At 41.0% G+C, this 22,690-nt stretch overlaps 1 protein-coding gene across 1 annotated transcript in view; it reads right to left on the reverse strand.

The window, feature by feature from the left end:
* The window catches only part of LOC118379273 (LIM domain-binding protein 1), a 46,177-nt gene that overhangs the window by 10,241 nt on the left and 13,246 nt on the right, over window positions 1-22,690 (reverse strand). Inside the window, exons 2-8 of the mRNA XM_052528060.1 lie at window positions 20,954-21,056; window positions 18,948-18,992; window positions 17,008-17,083; window positions 16,556-16,658; window positions 1,005-1,177; window positions 582-704; window positions 110-193 (exon numbers count right to left, since the gene is read on the reverse strand). Of these exons, the coding sequence (XP_052384020.1) occupies window positions 110-193; window positions 582-704; window positions 1,005-1,177; window positions 16,556-16,658; window positions 17,008-17,083; window positions 18,948-18,992; window positions 20,954-21,056 (707 nt within the window). The remainder of the gene's footprint in view (window positions 1-109; window positions 194-581; window positions 705-1,004; window positions 1,178-16,555; window positions 16,659-17,007; window positions 17,084-18,947; window positions 18,993-20,953; window positions 21,057-22,690) is intronic.

A 22,690-nucleotide genomic window follows, 5' to 3' on the forward strand; every position in this document is an offset into this window, starting at 1 on the left:
TGTACTCACTGGGAGGTAGGGATCTATGTTTGTTGTTGTTGATGTTTGTGTGTACTCACTCGGAGGTAGTGATCTATGTTTGTTGTTGTTGATGTTTGTGTGTACTCACTCGGAGGTAGTTGAGGGTGGAGTTTGACAGTCCACATCTGGTGATGTTCTTAGACAGCTGGTCTAACATCTGGGGGTCCTGGGCCTGTAGGATTAGAGGTCAGGGGTTTGAGAGGTCAGGGGTTTGAGAGGTCAGGGGTTCGAGAGGTCAGGGGTTCGAGAGGTCAGGGGTTCGAGAGGTCAGGGGTTCGAGAGGTCAGGGGTTCGAGAGGTCAGGGGTTCGAGAGGTCAGGGGTTCGAGAGGTCAGGGGTTCGAGAGGTCAGGGGTTCGAGAGGTCAGGGGTTCGAGAGGTCAGGGGTTCGAGAGGTCAGGGGTTCGAGAGGTCAGGGGTTCGAGAGGTCAGGGGTTCGAGAGGTCAGGGGTTCGAGAGGTCAGGGGTTCGAGAGGTCAGGGGTTCGAGAGGTCGGACACCATGTATTGATCTGTCTACCATCGCTATTAGACAACAGGTGAATGTGTGTGTTTAACTCACGTGCATGGCCAGTATACTGCGTGGTATCAGTTCACGGTGCTGTCGGATGCTGAAGTGCCACGTCTTGATCCTCATCATGTCGTCAAACATGAACTCCAGGTACAGACGACCCTCCACACACACCTAGAGGGGTCAGAGGTCAGGGTTGCACTTTCTACAAAAGGAGATCACGAAAGTTATGTTCAGAATATTTGTTGCGCGCAAAGATAGCAATTCACCAGCATATATGCCGAATCCAAGCATGACTTACATGTGTAGACTTTCACATAGAAGATGCACTGAACTCATTCAGTTGAGTAACAAATGCAGATTTTGATGTTAGGATTCTCCCTCATGTTTACAATAGCGTCCGCAGGAAAGACATAGTCAACACACACACACACACACACACACACACACACACACACACACACACACACACACCTGTGTGAACATGGGTTTTCCGTTCTGCGTAACCATGGTGCACTGGTCACAGTCCAGCGAGACAAAGTTGTTGTGGAAGGACTCTTTGGGGTGCTTCAACACGTAGTAGAGGTCGGTGGCGCCCCCCTCGAATATACTCCGGAAGTACCGCGGGATCAACGTCCGGCCAATCGCTGCGGAGGAGGAGGAGGAGACAGGAAGCAGAAGAACAGTGGAGCGTAAGTACACAACAACAGAGTCTCATAGGGTGGTTTCCCAGACACACATTAACCCTGGTCCTGAACCAATCAGACAGATCAATGGAGAATCCAGGCTCAGTCTGTGTCCAGGAAACTGGCCGTATTCATTACAAAACAGACTACAATCATGACTTTTTGACACTGACTCTTTTGCATTGACTATGCACACACACCCACACACACCCACACACACACTACATACACTCACATACTGACACCACACATACTTCCACTCCAACACACACTATATATTCCCACACACACTGGTACTGGTACTCCCTGTATATAACCATGTTATTACCTCATTCCTACACATTGACTCAGTACTGGTACTTCCTGTATATAACCATGTTATTACCTCATAGCCCTACACATTGACTAAGTACTGGTACTTCCTGTATATAACCATGTTATTACCTCATATCCCTACACATTGACTAAGTACTGGTACTTCCTGTATATAACCATGTTATTACCTCATATCCCTGCACATTGACTCAGTACTGGTAGTTCCTGTATATAACCATGTTATTACCTCATTGCCCTACACATTGACTCAGTACTGGTACTCCCTGTATATAACCATGTTATTACCTCATAGCCCTGCACATTGACTCAGTACTGGTACTCCCTGTATATAACCATGTTATTACCTCATATCCATACACATTGACTCAGTACTGGTACTCCCTGTATATAACCATGTTATTACCTCATAGCCCTGCACATTGACTCAGTACTGGTACTTCCTGTATATAACCATGTTATTACCTCATAGCCCTGCACATTGACTCAGTACTGGTACTCCCTGTATATAACCATGTTATTACCTCATATCCATACACATTGACTCAGTACTGGTACTCCCTGTATATAACCATGTTATTACCTCATATCCATACACATTGACTCAGTACTGGTACTCCCTGTATATAACCATGTTATTACCTCATAGCCCTGCACATTGACTCAGTACTGGTAGTTCCTGTATATAACCATGTTATTACCTCATTGCCCTACACATTGACTCAGTACTGGTACTCCCTGTATATAACCATGTTATTACCTCATAGCCCTGCACATTGACTCAGTACTGGTACTCCTGTATATAACCATGTTATTACCTCATATCCCTACACATTGACTCAGTACTGGTACTTCCTGTATATAACCATGTTATTACCTCATATCCATACACATTGACTCAGTACTGGTACTCCCTGTATATAACCATGTTATTACCTCATAGCCCTGCACATTGACTCAGTACTGGTAGTTCCTGTATATAACCATGTTATTACCTCATATCCCTACACATTGACTCAGTACTGGTAGTTCCTGTATATAACCATGTTATTACCTCATATCCCTACACATTGACTCAGTACTGGTACTTCCTGTATATAACCATGTTATTACCTCATATCCCTACACATTGACTCAGTACTGGTACTTCCTGTATATAACCATGTTATTACCTCATATCCCTACACATTGACTCAGTACTGGTACTTCCTGTATATAACCATGTTATTACCTCATTGCCCTACACATTGACTCAGTACTGGTACTCCCTGTATATAACCATGTTATTACCTCATATCCATACACATTGACTCAGTACTGGTACTCCCTGTATATAACCATGTTATTACCTCATAGCCCTGCACATTGACTCAGTACTGGTACTCCCTGTATATAACCATGTTATTACCTCATAGCCCTGCACATTGACTCAGTACTGGTACTTCCTGTATATAACCATGTTATTACCTCATAGCCCTGCACATTGACTCAGTACTGGTACTTCCTGTATATAACCATGTTATTACCTCATATCCCTACACATTGACTCAGTACTGGTACTTCCTGTATATAACCATGTTATTACCTCATATCCCTACACATTGACTCAGTACTGGTACTTCCTGTATATAACCATGTTATTACCTCATTGCCCTACACATTGACTCAGTACTGGTACTCCCTGTATATAACCATGTTATTACCTCATATCCATACACATTGACTCAGTACTGGTACTCCCTGTATATAACCATGTTATTACCTCATAGCCCTACACATTGACTCAGTACTGGTACTTCCTGTATATAACCATGTTATTACCTCATAGCCCTGCACATTGACTCAGTACTGGTACTCCCTGTATATAACCATGTTATTACCTCATATCCATACACATTGACTCAGTACTGGTACTTCCTGTATATAACCATGTTATTACCTCATATCCCTACACATTGACTCAGTACTGGTACTTCCTGTATATAACCATGTTATTACCTCATATCCCTACACATTGACTCAGTACTGGTACTTCCTGTATATAACCATGTTATTACCTCATATCCCTACACATTGACTCAGTACTGGTACTCCCTGTATATAACCATGTTATTACCTCATAGCCCTGCACATTGACTCAGTACTGGTACTTCCTGTATATAACCATGTTATTACCTCATAGCCCTGCACATTGACTCAGTACTGGTACTTCCTGTATATAACCATGTTATTACCTCATAGCCCTACACATTGACTCAGTACTGGTACTCCTGTATATAACCATGTTATTACCTCATATCCTACACATTGACTCAGTACTGGTACTTCCTGTATATAACCATGTTATTACCTCATAGCCCTGCACATTGACTCAGTACTGGTACTCCCTGTATATAACCATGTTATTACCTCATAGCCCTGCACATTGACTCAGTACTGGTACTTCCTGTATATAACCATGTTATTACCTCATATCCCTACACATTGACTCAGTACTGGTACTTCCTGTATATAACCATGTTATTACCTCATATCCCTACACATTGACTCAGTACTGGTACTTCCTGTATATAACCATGTTATTACCTCATATCCCTACACATTGACTCAGTACTGGTACTTCCTGTATATAACCATGTTATTACCTCATAGCCCTGCACATTGACTCAGTACTGGTACTTCCTGTATATAACCATGTTATTACCTCATAGCCCTGCACATTGACTCAGTACTGGTACTCCCTGTATATAACCATGTTATTACCTCATATCCCTACACATTGACTCAGTACTGGTACTTCCTGTATATAACCATGTTATTACCTCATATCCATACACATTGACTCAGTACTGGTACTTCCTGTATATAACCATGTTATTACCTCATATCCCTACACATTGACTCAGTACTGGTACTTCCTGTATATAACCATGTTATTACCTCATATCCCTACACATTGACTCAGTACTGGTACTTCCTGTATATAACCATGTTATTACCTCATAGCCCTGCACATTGACTCAGTACTGGTACTCCCTGTATATAACCATGTTATTACCTCATAGCCCTGCACATTGACTCAGTACTGGTACTCCCTGTATATAACCATGTTATTACCTCATATCCCTACACATTGACTCAGTACTGGTACTTCCTGTATATAACCATGTTATTACCTCATATCCATACACATTGACTCAGTACTGGTACTTCCTGTATATAACCATGTTATTACCTCATATCCCTACACATTGACTCAGTACTGGTACTTCCTGTATATAACCATGTTATTACCTCATATCCCTACACATTGACTCAGTACTGGTACTTCCTGTATATAACCATGTTATTACCTCATATCCATACACATTGACTCAGTACTGGTACTCCTGTATATAACCATGTTATTACCTCATAGCCCTGCACATTGACTCAGTACTGGTACTTCCTGTATATAACCATGTTATTACCTCATAGCCCTGCACATTGACTCAGTACTGGTACTCCCTGTATATAACCATGTTATTACCTCATAGCCCTGCACATTGACTAAGTACTGGTACTTCCTGTATATAACCATGTTATTACCTCATATCCCTACACATTGACTCAGTACTGGTACTTCCTGTATATAACCATGTTATTACCTCATATCCCTACACATTGACTCAGTACTGGTACTTCCTGTATATAACCATGTTATTACCTCATAGCCCTACACATTGACTCAGTACTGGTACTCCCTGTATATAACCATGTTATTACCTCATATCCCTACACATTGACTCAGTACTGGTACTTCCTGTATATAACCATGTTATTACCTCATATCCCTACACATTGACTCAGTACTGGTACTTCCTGTATATAACCATGTTATTACCTCATAGCCCTGCACATTGACTCAGTACTGGTACTTCCTGTATATAACCATGTTATTACCTCATAGCCCTGCACATTGACTCAGTACTGGTACTTCCTGTATATAACCATGTTATTACCTCATATCCATACACATTGACTCAGTACTGGTACTCCCTGTATATAACCATGTTATTACCTCATAGCCCTGCACATTGACTAAGTACTGGTACTTCCTGTATATAACCATGTTATTACCTCATAGCCCTGCACATTGACTCAGTACTGGTAGTTCCTGTATATAACCATGTTATTACCTCATTGCCCTACACATTGACTCAGTACTGGTACTCCCTGTATATAACCATGTTATTACCTCATAGCCCTGCACATTGACTCAGTACTGGTACTCCCTGTATATAACCATGTTATTACCTCATATCCCTACACATTGACTCAGTACTGGTACTTCCTGTATATAACCATGTTATTACCTCATATCCCTACACATTGACTCAGTACTGGTAGTTCCTGTATATAACCATGTTATTACCTCATAGCCCTGCACATTGACTCAGTACTGGTAGTTCCTGTATATAACCATGTTATTACCTCATATCCCTACACATTGACTCAGTACTGGTAGTTCCTGTATATAACCATGTTATTACCTCATATCCCTACACATTGACTCAGTACTGGTACTTCCTGTATATAACCATGTTATTACCTCATATCCCTACACATTGACTCAGTACTGGTACTTCCTGTATATAACCATGTTATTACCTCATATCCCTACACATTGACTCAGTACTGGTACTTCCTGTATATAACCATGTTATTACCTCATATCCATACACATTGACTCAGTACTGGTACTCCCTGTATATAACCATGTTATTACCTCATAGCCCTGCACATTGACTAAGTACTGGTACTTCCTGTATATAACCATGTTATTACCTCATAGCCCTGCACATTGACTAAGTACTGGTACTTCCTGTATATAACCATGTTATTACCTCATATCCATACACATTGACTAAGTACTGGTACTTCCTGTATATAACCATGTTATTACCTCATATCCCTACACATTGACTCAGTACTGGTACTTCCTGTATATAACCATGTTATTACCTCATATCCCTACACATTGACTCAGTACTGGTACTTCCTGTATATAACCATGTTATTACCTCATATCCCTACACATTGACTCAGTACTGGTACTCCCTGTATATAACCATGTTATTACCTCATAGCCCTGCACATTGACTCAGTACTGGTACTTCCTGTATATAACCATGTTATTACCTCATAGCCCTGCACATTGACTCAGTACTGGTACTTCCTGTATATAACCATGTTATTACCTCATAGCCCTGCACATTGACTCAGTACTGGTACTTCCTGTATATAACCATGTTATTACCTCATATCCATACACATTGACTCAGTACTGGTACTTCCTGTATATAACCATGTTATTACCTCATAGCCCTGCACATTGACTCAGTACTGGTACTTCCTGTATATAACCATGTTATTACCTCATAGCCCTGCACATTGACTCAGTACTGGTACTCCTGTATATAACCATGTTATTACCTCATATCCCTACACATTGACTCAGTACTGGTACTTCCTGTATATAACCATGTTATTACCTCATATCCTACACATTGACTCAGTACTGGTACTTCCTGTATATAACCATGTTATTACCTCATATCCCTACACATTGACTCAGTACTGGTACTTCCTGTATATAACCATGTTATTACCTCATAGCCCTGCACATTGACTCAGTACTGGTACTCCTGTATATAACCATGTTATTACCTCATAGCCCTGCACATTGACTCAGTACTGGTACTTCCTGTATATAACCATGTTATTACCTCATATCCCTACACATTGACTCAGTACTGGTACTCCCTGTATATAACCATGTTATTACCTCATATCCCTACACATTGACTCAGTACTGGTACTCCCTGTATATAACCATGTTATTACCTCATATCCCTACACATTGACTCAGTACTGGTACTCCCTGTATATAACCATGTTATTACCTCATATCCCTACACATTGACTCAGTACTGGTACTTCCTGTATATAACCATGTTATTACCTCATAGCCCTGCACATTGACTCAGTACTGGTACTCCCTGTATATAACCATGTTATTACCTCATAGCCCTGCACATTGACTCAGTACTGGTACTCCCTGTATATAACCATGTTATTACCTCATATCCCTACACATTGACTCAGTACTGGTACTTCCTGTATATAACCATGTTATTACCTCATATCCATACACATTGACTCAGTACTGGTACTTCCTGTATATAACCATGTTATTACCTCATATCCCTACACATTGACTCAGTACTGGTACTTCCTGTATATAACCATGTTATTACCTCATATCCCTACACATTGACTCAGTACTGGTACTTCCTGTATATAACCATGTTATTACCTCATATCCATACACATTGACTCAGTACTGGTACTCCCTGTATATAACCATGTTATTACCTCATAGCCCTGCACATTGACTCAGTACTGGTACTTCCTGTATATAACCATGTTATTACCTCATAGCCCTGCACATTGACTCAGTACTGGTACTCCCTGTATATAACCATGTTATTACCTCATAGCCCTGCACATTGACTAAGTACTGGTACTTCCTGTATATAACCATGTTATTACCTCATATCCCTACACATTGACTCAGTACTGGTACTTCCTGTATATAACCATGTTATTACCTCATATCCCTACACATTGACTCAGTACTGGTACTTCCTGTATATAACCATGTTATTACCTCATAGCCCTACACATTGACTCAGTACTGGTACTCCCTGTATATAACCATGTTATTACCTCATATCCCTACACATTGACTCAGTACTGGTACTTCCTGTATATAACCATGTTATTACCTCATATCCCTACACATTGACTCAGTACTGGTACTCCCTGTATATAACCATGTTATTACCTCATAGCCCTGCACATTGACTCAGTACTGGTACTTCCTGTATATAACCATGTTATTACCTCATAGCCCTGCACATTGACTCAGTACTGGTACTTCCTGTATATAACCATGTTATTACCTCATATCCATACACATTGACTCAGTACTGGTACTCCCTGTATATAACCATGTTATTACCTCATAGCCCTGCACATTGACTCAGTACTGGTACTCCCTGTATATAACCATGTTATTACCTCATATCCATACACATTGACTCAGTACTGGTACTCCCTGTATATAACCATGTTATTACCTCATAGCCCTGCACATTGACTCAGTACTGGTAGTTCCTGTATATAACCATGTTATTACCTCATATCCCTACACATTGACTCAGTACTGGTAGTTCCTGTATATAACCATGTTATTACCTCATATCCCTACACATTGACTCAGTACTGGTACTTCCTGTATATAACCATGTTATTACCTCATATCCCTACACATTGACTCAGTACTGGTACTTCCTGTATATAACCATGTTATTACCTCATATCCCTACACATTGACTCAGTACTGGTACTTCCTGTATATAACCATGTTATTACCTCATTGCCCTACACATTGACTCAGTACTGGTACTCCCTGTATATAACCATGTTATTACCTCATATCCATACACATTGACTCAGTACTGGTACTCCCTGTATATAACCATGTTATTACCTCATAGCCCTGCACATTGACTCAGTACTGGTACTTCCTGTATATAACCATGTTATTACCTCATAGCCCTGCACATTGACTCAGTACTGGTACTTCCTGTATATAACCATGTTATTACCTCATAGCCCTGCACATTGACTCAGTACTGGTACTTCCTGTATATAACCATGTTATTACCTCATATCCCTACACATTGACTCAGTACTGGTACTTCCTGTATATAACCATGTTATTACCTCATATCCCTACACATTGACTCAGTACTGGTACTTCCTGTATATAACCATGTTATTACCTCATTGCCCTACACATTGACTCAGTACTGGTACTCCCTGTATATAACCATGTTATTACCTCATATCCATACACATTGACTCAGTACTGGTACTCCCTGTATATAACCATGTTATTACCTCATAGCCCTGCACATTGACTCAGTACTGGTACTTCCTGTATATAACCATGTTATTACCTCATAGCCCTGCACATTGACTCAGTACTGGTACTCCCTGTATATAACCATGTTATTACCTCATATCCATACACATTGACTCAGTACTGGTACTTCCTGTATATAACCATGTTATTACCTCATATCCCTACACATTGACTCAGTACTGGTACTTCCTGTATATAACCATGTTATTACCTCATATCCCTACACATTGACTCAGTACTGGTACTTCCTGTATATAACCATGTTATTACCTCATATCCCTACACATTGACTCAGTACTGGTACTTCCTGTATATAACCATGTTATTACTCATATCCCTACATTGACTCAGTACTGGTACTTCCTGTATATAACCATGTTATTACCTCATAGCCCTGCACATTGACTCAGTACTGGTACTTCCTGTATATAACCATGTTATTACCTCATAGCCCTGCACATTGACTCAGTACTGGTACTCCCTGTATATAACCATGTTATTACCTCATATCCATACACATTGACTCAGTACTGGTACTTCCTGTATATAACCATGTTATTACCTCATAGCCCTGCACATTGACTCAGTACTGGTACTCCCTGTATATAACCATGTTATTACCTCATAGCCCTGCACATTGACTCAGTACTGGTACTCCCTGTATATAACCATGTTATTACCTCATATCCCTACACATTGACTCAGTACTGGTACTTCCTGTATATAACCATGTTATTACCTCATATCCCTACACATTGACTCAGTACTGGTACTTCCTGTATATAACCATGTTATTACCTCATATCCCTACACATTGACTCAGTACTGGTACTTCCTGTATATAACCATGTTATTACCTCATAGCCCTGCACATTGACTCAGTACTGGTACTCCCTGTATATAACCATGTTATTACCTCATAGCCCTGCACATTGACTCAGTACTGGTACTCCCTGTATATAACCATGTTATTACCTCATATCCCTACACATTGACTCAGTACTGGTACTTCCTGTATATAACCATGTTATTACCTCATATCCATACACATTGACTCAGTACTGGTACTTCCTGTATATAACCATGTTATTACCTCATATCCCTACACATTGACTCAGTACTGGTACTTCCTGTATATAACTGTTATTACCTCATATCCCTACACATTGACTCAGTACTGGTACTTGTATATAACCATGTTATTACCTCATAGCCCTGCACATTGACTCAGTACTGGTACTTCCTGTATATAACCATGTTATTACCTCATAGCCCTGCACATTGACTCAGTACTGGTACTTCCTGTATATAACCATGTTATTACCTCATATCCCTACACATTGACTCAGTACTGGTACTTCCTGTATATAACCATGTTATTACCTCATATCCCTACACATTGACTCAGTACTGGTACTTCCTGTATATAACCATGTTATTACCTCATATCCCTACACATTGACTCAGTACTGGTACTTCCTGTATATAACCATGTTATTACCTCATATCCCTACACATTGACTCAGTACTGGTACTTCCTGTATATAACCATGTTATTACCTCATATCCATACACATTGACTCAGTACTGGTACTCCCTGTATATAACCATGTTATTACCTCATATCCCTGCACATTGACTCAGTACTGGTACTTCCTGTATATAACCATGTTATTACCTCATAGCCCTGCACATTGACTCAGTACTGGTACTTCCTGTATATAACCATGTTATTACCTCATAGCCCTGCACATTGACTCAGTACTGGTACTCCTGTATATAACCATGTTATTACCTCATATCCCTACACATTGACTCAGTACTGGTACTTCCTGTATATAACCATGTTATTACCTCATATCCCTACACATTGACTCAGTACTGGTACTTCCTGTATATAACCATGTTATTACCTCATAGCCCTACACATTGACTCAGTACTGGTACTCCCTGTATATAACCATGTTATTACCTCATATCCCTACACATTGACTCAGTACTGGTACTTCCTGTATATAACCATGTTATTACCTCATATCCCTACACATTGACTCAGTACTGGTACTTCCTGTATATAACCATGTTATTACCTCATAGCCCTGCACATTGACTCAGTACTGGTACTTCCTGTATATAACCATGTTATTACCTCATTGCCCTACACATTGACTCAGTACTGGTACTTCCTGTATATAACCATGTTATTACCTCATATCCCTACACATTGACTCAGTACTGGTACTTCCTGTATATAACCATGTTATTACCTCATAGCCCTGCACATTGACTCAGTACTGGTACTTCCTGTATATAACCATGTTATTACCTCATAGCCCTGCACATTGACTCAGTACTGGTACTTCCTGTATATAACCATGTTATTACCTCATATCCCTACACATTGACTCAGTACTGGTACTTCCTGTATATAACCATGTTATTACCTCATATCCCTACACATTGACTCAGTACTGGTACTTCCTGTATATAACCATGTTATTACCTCATATCCCTACACATTGACTCAGTACTGGTACTTCCTGTATATAACCATGTTATTACCTCATATCCCTACACATTGACTCAGTACTGGTACTTCCTGTATATAACCATGTTATTACCTCATATCCCTACACATTGACTCAGTACTGGTACTCCCTGTATATAACCATGTTATTACCTCATATCCCTACACATTGACTCAGTACTGGTACTCCCTGTATATAACCATGTTATTACCTCATAGCCCTGCACATTGACTCAGTACTGGTACTTCCTGTATATAACCATGTTATTACCTCATATCCCTACACATTGACTCAGTACTGGTACTTCCTGTATATAACCATGTTATTACCTCATAGCCCTGCACATTGACTCAGTACTGGTACTCCCTGTATATAACCATGTTATTACCTCATATCCCTACACATTGACTCAGTACTGGTACTTCCTGTATATAACCATGTTATTACCTCATATCCATACACATTGACGCAGTACTGGTACTTCCTGTATATAACCATGTTATTACCTCATATCCCTACACATTGACTCAGTACTGGTACTCCCTGTATATAACCATGTTATTACCTCATATCCCTACACATTGACTCAGTACTGGTACTTCCTGTATATAACCATGTTATTACCTCATATCCATACACATTGACTCAGTACTGGTACTTCCTGTATATAACCATGTTATTACCTCATTCCCTACACATTGACTCAGTACTGGTACTTCCTGTATATAACCATGTTATTACCTCATATCCCTACACATTGACTCAGTACTGGTACTTCCTGTATATAACCATGTTATTACCTCATATCCCTACACATTGACTCAGTACTGGTACTTCCTGTATATAACCATGTTATTACCTCATATCCCTACACATTGACTCAGTACTGGTACTTCCTGTATATAACCATGTTATTACCTCATATCCATACACATTGACTCAGTACTGGTACTTCCTGTATATAACCATGTTATTACCTCATATCCCTACACATTGACTCAGTACTGGTACTTCCTGTATATAACCATGTTATTACCTCATATCCCTACACATTGACTCAGTACTGGTACTTCCTGTATATAACCATGTTATTACCTCATATCCCTACACATTGACTCAGTACTGGTACTTCCTGTATATAACCATGTTATTACCTCATATCCCTACACATTGACTCAGTACTGGTACTTCCTGTATATAACCATGTTATTACCTCATATCCCTACACATTGACTCAGTACTGGTACTTCCTGTATATAACCATGTTATTACCTCATATCCCTACACATTGACTCAGTACTGGTACTTCCTGTATATAACCATGTTATTACCTCATATCCCTACACATTGACTCAGTACTGGTACTTCCTGTATATAACCATGTTATTACCTCATATCCCTACACATTGACTCAGTACTGGTACTTCCTGTATATAACCATGTTATTACCTCATATCCCTACACATTGACTCAGTACTGGTACTTCCTGTATATAACCATGTTATTACCTCATATCCCTACACATTGACTCAGTACTGGTACTTCCTGTATATAACCATGTTATTACCTCATATCCATACACATTGACTCAGTACTGGTACTTCCTGTATATAACCATGTTATTACCTCATATCCCTACACATTGACTCAGTACTGGTACTTCCTGTATATAACCATGTTATTACCTCATTGCCCTACACATTGACTCAGTACTGGTACTTCCTGTATATAACCATGTTATTACCTCATATCCCTACACATTGACTCAGTACTGGTACTTCCTGTATATAACCATGTTATTACCTCATATCCCTACACATTGACTCAGTACTGGTACTTCCTGTATATAACCATGTTATTACCTCATATCCCTACACATTGACTCAGTACTGGTACTTCCTGTATATAACCATGTTATTACCTCATATCCATACACATTGACTCAGTACTGGTACTTCCTGTATATAACCATGTTATTACCTCATATCCCTACACATTGACTCAGTACTGGTACTTCCTGTATATAACCATGTTATTACCTCATATCCCTACACATTGACTCAGTACTGGTACTCCCTGTATATAACCATGTTATTACCTCATATCCATACACATTGACTCAGTACTGGTACTTCCTGTATATAACCATGTTATTACCTCATATCCCTACACATTGACTCAGTACTGGTACTTCCTGTATATAACCATGTTATTACCTCATATCCATACACATTGACTCAGTACTGGTACTTCCTGTATATAACCATGTTATTACCTCATATCCCTACACATTGACTCAGTACTGGTACTTCCTGTATATAACCATGTTATTACCTCATATCCCTACACATTGACTCAGTACTGGTACTTCCTGTATATAACCATGTTATTACCTCATATCCCTACACATTGACTCAGTACTGGTACTTCCTGTATATAACCATGTTATTTTCACTCCTTTTTGTTATTCACTGTGGATTTCTTCCTCGTGTCACAATTTCAATATTCACCTGTTGTCTATGAAGCATTTCCCTGTTAGTCTACACCTGTTGTCTATGAAGTATGTCCCTGTTAGTCTACACCTGTTGTCTATGAAGCATTTCCCTGTTAGTCTACACCTGTTGTCTATGAAGCATTTCCCTGTTAGTCTACACCTGTTGTCTATGAAGCATTTCCCTGTTAGTCTACACCTGTTGTCTATGAAGCATTTCCCTGTTAGTCTACACCTGTTGTCTATGAAGTATGTCCCTGTTAGTCTACACCTGTTGTCTATGAAGCATTTCCCTGTTAGTCTACACCTGTTGTCTATGAAGCATTTCCCTGTTAGTCTACACCTGTTGTCTATGAAGCATTTCCCTGTTAGTCTACACCTGTTGTCTATGAAGTATGTCCCTGTTAGTCTACACCTGTTGTCTATGAAGCATTTCCCTGTTAGTCTACACCTGTTGTCTATGAAGCATTTCCCTGTTAGTCTACACCTGTTGTCTATGAAGCATTTCCCTGTTAGTCTACACCTGTTGTCTATGAAGCATTTCCCTGTTAGTCTACACCTGTTGTCTATGAAGTATGTCCCTGTTAGTCTACACCTGTTGTCTATCAGCATTTCCCTGTTAGTCTACACCTGTTGTCTATGAAGTATGTCCCTGTTAGTCTACACCTGGTTAGTCTACACCTGTTGTCTATGAAGCATTTCCCTGTTAGTCTACACCTGTTGTCTATGAAGTATGTCCCTGTTAGTCTACACCTGTTGTCTATCAGCATTTCCCTGTTAGTCTACACCTGTTGTCTATGAAGCATTTTCCTGTTAGTCTACACCTGTTGTCTATGAAGCATTTCCCTGTTAGTCTACACCTGTTGTCTATGAAGCATTTCCCTGTTAGTCTACACCTGTTGTCTATGAAGCATTTCCCTGTTAGTCTACACCTGTTGTCTATGAAGCATTTCCCTGTTAGTCTACACCTGTTGTCTATGAAGTATGTCCCTGTTAGTCTACACCTGTTGTCTATCAGCATTTCCCTGTTAGTCTACACCTGTTGTCTATGAAGCATTTCCCTGTTAGTCTACACCTGTTGTCTATGACGTATGTCCCTGTTAGTCTACACCTGTTGTCTATCAGCATTTCCCTGTTAGTCTACACCTGTTGTCTATGAAGCATTTCCCTGTTAGTCTACACCTATTGTCTATGAAGCATTTCCCTGTTAGTCTACACCTGTTGTCTATGAAGCATGTCCCTGTTAGTCTACACCTGTTGTCTATGAAGCATTTCCCTGTTAGTCTACACCTGTTGTCTATGAAGCATTTTCCTGTTAGTCTACACCTGTTGTCTATGAAGCATTTTCCTGTTAGTCTACACCTGTTGTCTATGAAGCATTTCCCTGTTAGTCTACACCTGTTGTCTATGAAGCATTTTCCTGTTAGTCTACACCTGTTGTCTATGAAGCATTTCCCTGTTAGTCTACACCTGTTGTCTATGAAGCATTTCCCTGTTAGTCTACACCTGTTGTCTATGAAGTATGTCCCTGTTAGTCTACACCTGTTGTCTATGAAGCATTTCCCTGTTAGTCTACACCTGTTGTCTATGAAGCATTTCCCTGTTAGTCTACACCTGATGTCTATGAAGCATTTCCCTGTTAGTCTACACCTGTTGTCTATGAAGCATTTCCCTGTTAGTCTACACCTGTTGTCTATGAAGCATTTCCCTGTTAGTCTACACCTGTTGTCTATGAAGTATGTCCCTGTTAGTCTACGAAGCATTTCCCTGTTAGTCATGTGACCTAAAACATTTGATTTGAATCTAATAACAGGACGCAGAGAATACAGACTGTCTGTCTGTCTGTCTGCCCATCTGTCTGTCTGTCTGTCTGCCCATCTGTCTGTCTGTCTGTCTGTCTGTCTGTCTGTCTGTCTGTCTGTCTGTCTGCCCGTCTGTCTGTCTGTTCTTACTGTATCTCTTGGGCCCGTCCTCCAGACAGAAGGTTATGGTCAACATGGCATCGTCCTCAAAGAACTCTGTAGTGAATGCATCCCACCACAGATTATCACATTCCTGGAGAGAGGAGAGAGAGATGGTGAAAGGAGACAGAGAAACAGAGAGAGAGAGAGGGGAATAGTTAGCAACATATTAAGTCAACCTAGTAGGTACTTAAAAAAAAAGAACTCTGTAGTGAATGCATCCCATCCCAGAGAGAGTGAGTGAGTGAGTGAGTGAGTGAGTGAGAGAGAGAGAGAAAGGGAAGAGAGAGAGAGAGGGAAGAGAGAGACAGAGAGGAGTTAGCATAGTATTCAGTATGGTCGTCTTAGTAAAATTACGTGAGAATGAGGGGGAAGAAGAATGATAGACAGACAGGCAGACAGACAGACAGAGAGATGAAGTTAAGTGTTAAGCTCCATTCTACCTCTGTCCAGTTCTGTAGCCGTTTGTTGAGCTCAAATATCCTGTAGTCTGTCTGGTTCCCGTATGGTGTGTGTCTCCTGAGACAGACAGGAGAGGTTAGATGTAACTTGACTTGGGCCGAAGTAACGGCACCTCTTATAGAATACTGGCTTTAACGGCACCTAAATATACAGTTGAAGTCGGAAGTTTACATACACCTTAGCCAAATACATTTAAACTAATGTTTTCACAATTCCTGACATTTAATCCGAGTAATAATTCTCTGTTTTAGGTCAGTTAGGATCACCACTTTATTTTAAGAATGTGAAATGTCAGAATAATAGTAGAGAGAATTATTTATTTCAGCTTTTATTTCTTTCATCACATTCCCAGTGGGTCAGAAGTTTACATACACTCAATTAGTATTTGGTAGCATTGCCTTTAAATTGTTTAACTTGGGTCAAACGTTTCAGGTAGCCTTCCACAAGCTTCCCACAATAAGTTGGGTGAATTTTGGCCCATTCCTCCTGACAGAGCTGGTGTAACTGAGTCAGGTTTGATGGCCTCCTTGCTCACACACGCCTTTTCAGTTCTGCCCACACATTTTCTATGGTAATTGAGGTCAGGGCTTTGTGATGGCCACTCCAACACCTTGACTTTGTTGTCCTTAAGCCATTTTGCCACAACTTTGGTAGTATGCTTGGGATCATTGTCCATTTGGAAGACCCAATTGTGACCAAGCTTTAACTTCCTGACTGATGTCTTGAGATGTTGCTTCAATATAGCCACATAATTTTCCACCCTCGTGATGCCATCTATTTTGTGACATGCACCAGTCCCTCCTGCAGCAAAGCACCACACAACATGATGCTGCCACCCCCATGCTTCACAGTTCTGATGGTGTTCTTCGGCTTGCAAGCCTCCCCTTTTACCCTCAAAACATAACAATGGTCATTATGGCCAAACAGTTATATTTTTGCTTCATCAGACCAGAGGTAATTTCTCCAAAAAGTACGATCTTTGTCCCCATGTGCAGTTGCAAACCGTAGTCTGGCTTTTCTATGGCAGTTTTGGAGCAGTGGCTTCTTCCTTGCTGAGCGGCCTTTCAGGTTATGTCGATATAGGACTCGTTTTACTGTGGATATAGATACTTTTGTACCTGTTTCCTCCAGCATCTTCACAAGGTCTTTTGCTGTTGTTCTGGGATTGATTTGCACTTTTTGCACCAAAGTATGTTCATCTCTAGGAGACAGAATGAGTCTCCTTCCTGAGCGGAATGACGGCTGCGTGGTCCCATGGTGTTTATACTTGCGTACTATCGTTTCTACAGATGAACGTGGTACATTCAGGCATTTGGAAATTGCTCCCAAGGATGAACCAGACTTGGTGGAGGTCTGCAATTTTTTTTATAAGGTCTTGGCTGATTTATTTTGATTTTCCCCTGATGTCAAGCAAAGAGGCACTGAGTTTGAAGATAGGCCTTGAAATACACCCACAGGTACACCTCCAATTGACTCAAATGATGTCAATTAGCCTATCAGAAGCTTCTAAAGCAATGACATAATTTTCTGGAATTTTCCAAGCTGTTTAAAGGCACAGTCAACTTAGTGTATGTAAACTTCTGACCCACTGGAATTGTGATACAGTGAATTATAAGTGAAATAATCTGTCTGTCAACAATCGTTGGAAAAATTACTTGTGTCATGCACGAAGTAGATGTTCTAACCGACTTGCCAAAACTATAGTTTGTTAACAAGAAATGTGGAGTGGTTGAAAAACCAGTTTTAAAGACTCCAACCTCAGTGTATGTAAACTTCCCACTTCAACTGTAAACGCTACTGGAACTTAAACTGAGTACAGGCACACATTTCAGTCCACTAAAAACGCAGACGGTAGCAGAAATGGATGTAGGTCTGTGATATCTAGACCAGAAACATCCGGACTAGAAACAGTAAGTCTTACCCTATTCCAGGCTCCAGGTATGAGGGGGGGTACATGGGGGTTGGGCTGCAGAGAGAGAACACACAGTGTCAAGGAAACATCTAGTTTAATACTGGTCTCCACACAAAATATGAATTGTAACTGTTGCCCTTTATCTGTAAGAACCAGATGAGACAGTTAGCCTGGACAGTTAGCCCCCCCCCCAGCGTGCGCACACACACACACACACACACACACACACACACACACACACACACACACACACACACACACAGTCAAATCAATCACCCTGAGATCTGGACGAGCTTGCAGGACTTCCTGTAACAATCCATCTCCGAGGAGGAGATACAGTGAGGGGGAAAAGTATTTGATCCCCTGCTGATTTTGTACGTTTGCCCACTGACAAAGAAATGATCAGTCTATCATTTTAATGGTTTATTTGAACAGTGAGAGACAGAATAACAACAAAAAAAAATCCAGAAAAACCGCATGTCAAAAATGCTATAATTTGATTTGCATTTTAATGAGGGAAATAAGTATTTGACCCCCTCTCAATCAGAAACATTTCTGGCTCCCAGGTGTCTTTTATACAGGTAATGAGCTGAGATTAGGAGCACACTCTTAAAGGGAGTGCTCCTAATCTCAGCTTGTTACCTGTATTAAAGACACCTGTCCATAGAAGCAATCAATCAATCAGATTCCAAACTCTCCTCCATGGCCAAGACCAAAGAGCTCTCCAAGGATGTCAGGGACAAGATTGTAGACCTACACAAGGTTGGAATGGGCTACAAGACCATCACCAAGCAGCTTGGTGAGAAGGTGACAACAGTTGGTGCGATTATTCGCAAATGGAAGAAACACAAAAGAACTGTCAATCTCCCTCTGCCTGGGGCTCCATGCAAGATCTCACCTCGTGGAGTTGCAATGATCATGAGAACAGTGAGGAATCAGCCCAGAACTACACGGGAGGATCTTGTCAATGATCTCAGGCAGCTGGGACCATAGTCACCAAGAAAACAATTGGTAACACACTACGCCGAGAAGGACTGAAATCCTACAGCACCCGCAAGGTCCCCCTGCTCAAGAAAGCACATGCCCATCTGAAGTTTGCCAATGAACATCTGAATGATTCAGAGGACAACTGGGTGAAAGTGTTGTGGTCAGATGAGACCAAAAAGGAGCTCTTTGGCATCAACTCAACTTGCCATGTTTGGAGGAGGAGGTAAGCTGCCTAATGACCCCAAGAACACCATCCCCACCGTCAAACATGGAGGTGGAAACATTATGCTTTAGGGGTGTTTTTCTGCTAAGGGGACAGGACAACTTCACCGCATCAAAGGGACGATGGACGGGGCCATGTACCGTCAAATCTTGGGTGAGAACCTCCTTCCCTCAGCCAGGGCATTGACAATGGGTCGTGGTATTCCAGCATGACAATGACTCCAAACACACGGCCACAAAGGAGTGGCTCAAGAAGAAGCACATTAAGGTCCTGGAGTGGCCTCGCTCTCCAGACCTTCATCCCATAGAACATCTGTGGAGGGAACTGAAGGTTCCAGTTGCCAAACCTCAGTCTCGAAACCTTCATGACTTGGAGAAGATCTGCAAAGAGGAGTGGGACAAAATCCCTCCTGAGATGTGTGCAAACCTGGTGGCCAACTACAAGAAACGTCTGACCTCTGATTGCCAACAAGGGTTTTGCCACCAAGTACTAAGTCATGTTTTGCAGAGGAGTCAAATAGTTATTTCCCTCATTAAAATGCAAATCAATGTATAACATTTTTGACATGCGTTTTCTGGATTTTTTTGTTGTTATTCTGTCTCTCACTGTTCAAATAAACCTACCATTAAAATTATAGTATATTATTGTCAGTGGGCAAACTTACAAAATCAGCAGGAGATCAAATACTTTCCCCCCTCACTGTAACCGCTCACCCTGACTCAGAAGGACACACACACTCCAAAAAGCACCACAGAATGACACACAGAATGCAACAACGTTTCAGGTGTGTGTGCATCCTGCTCACCCCAGGTCTCTGTCCAGCATGGTGCCGGGGTGGAACGGGGGAAAGGAGCTGCCGTTGGGGGGCTCCTTTGGAGAGTACAGCTTGAATGACTTGGAGGAACAGCCTGAAAGACAGAGAGCATTACAACTGTAACGGCTGAATACGGAGAGACAGAGAGCATTACAACTGTAACGACTGAATACGGAGAGACAGAGAGCATTACAACTGTAACGACTGAATACGGAGAGACAGAGAGCATTACAACTGTAACGACTGAATACGGAGAGACAGAGAGCATTACAACTGTAACGGCTGAATACGGAAGACAGAGAGCATTACAACTGTAACGACTGAATACTGAAAGACAGAGAGCATTACAACTGTAACGACTGAATACGGTAACGGCTGAATACAGAGAGAGAGCATTACAACTGTAACGGCTGAATACGGAGAGACAGAGAGCATTACAACTGTAACGGCTGAATACTGAAAGACAGAGAGCATTACAACTGTAACGGCTGAATACGGAGAGACAGAGAGCATTACAACTGTAACGACTGAATACGGAGAGACAGAGAGCATTACAACTGAAAGACAGTAACGGCTGAATACTGGAGAGACAGAGAGCATTACAACTGTAACGACTGAATACGGAGAGACAGAGAGCATTACAACTGTAACGACTGAATACTGAAAGACAGAGAGCATTACAACTGTAACGGCTGAATACGGAGAGACAGAGAGCATTACAACTGTAACGGCTGAATACTGAGAGACAGAGAGCATTACAACTGTAACGACTGAATACTGAGAGACAGAGAGCATTACAACTGTAACGACTGAATACGGAGAGACAGAGAGCATTACAACTGTAACGACTGAATACGGAGAGACAGAGAGCATTACAACTGTAACGACTGAATACGGAGAGACAGAGAGCATTACAACTGTAACGACTGAATACTGAGAGACAGAGAGCATTACAACTGTAACGACTGAATACGGAGAGACAGAGAGCATTACAACTGTAACGACTGAATACTGAAAGACAGAGAGCATTACAACTGGAGAGACAGAGAGCATTACAACTGTAACGGCTGAATACTGTAAGAGACAGAGCTGAATACTGAGAGACAGAGAGCATTACAACTGTAACGACTGAATACGGAGAGACAGAGAGCATTACAACTGTACAATACGGAGAGACAGAGAGCATTACAACTGTACTGAATACGGAGAGACAGAGAGCATTACAACTGTAACGACTGAATACGGAGAGACAGAGAGCATTACAACTGTAACGACTGAATACGGAGAGACAGAGAGCATTACAACTGTAACGACTGAATACGGAGAGACAGAGAGCATTACAACTGTAACGACTGAATACGGAGAGACAGAGAGCATTACAACTGTAACGACTGAATACGGAGAGACAGAGAGCATTACAACTGTAACGACTGAATACTGAGAGACAGAGAGCATTACAACTGTAACGACTGAATATGGAGAGACAGAGAGCATTACAACTGTAACGACTGAATACGGAGAGACAGAGAGCATTACAACTGTAACGACTGAATACTGAAAGACAGAGAGCATTACAACTGTAACGACTGAATACTGAAAGACAGAGAGCATTACAACTGTAACGGCTGAATACTGAAAGACAGAGAGCATTACAACTGTAACGACTGAATACGGAGAGACAGAGAGCATTACAACTGTAACGGCTGAATACTCAAAGACAGAGAGCAT

This window comes from Oncorhynchus keta, chromosome 10 (assembly GCF_023373465.1).
Source record: "Oncorhynchus keta strain PuntledgeMale-10-30-2019 chromosome 10, Oket_V2, whole genome shotgun sequence".
NCBI classification, from domain to species: Eukaryota; Metazoa; Chordata; class Actinopteri; order Salmoniformes; family Salmonidae; genus Oncorhynchus; species Oncorhynchus keta.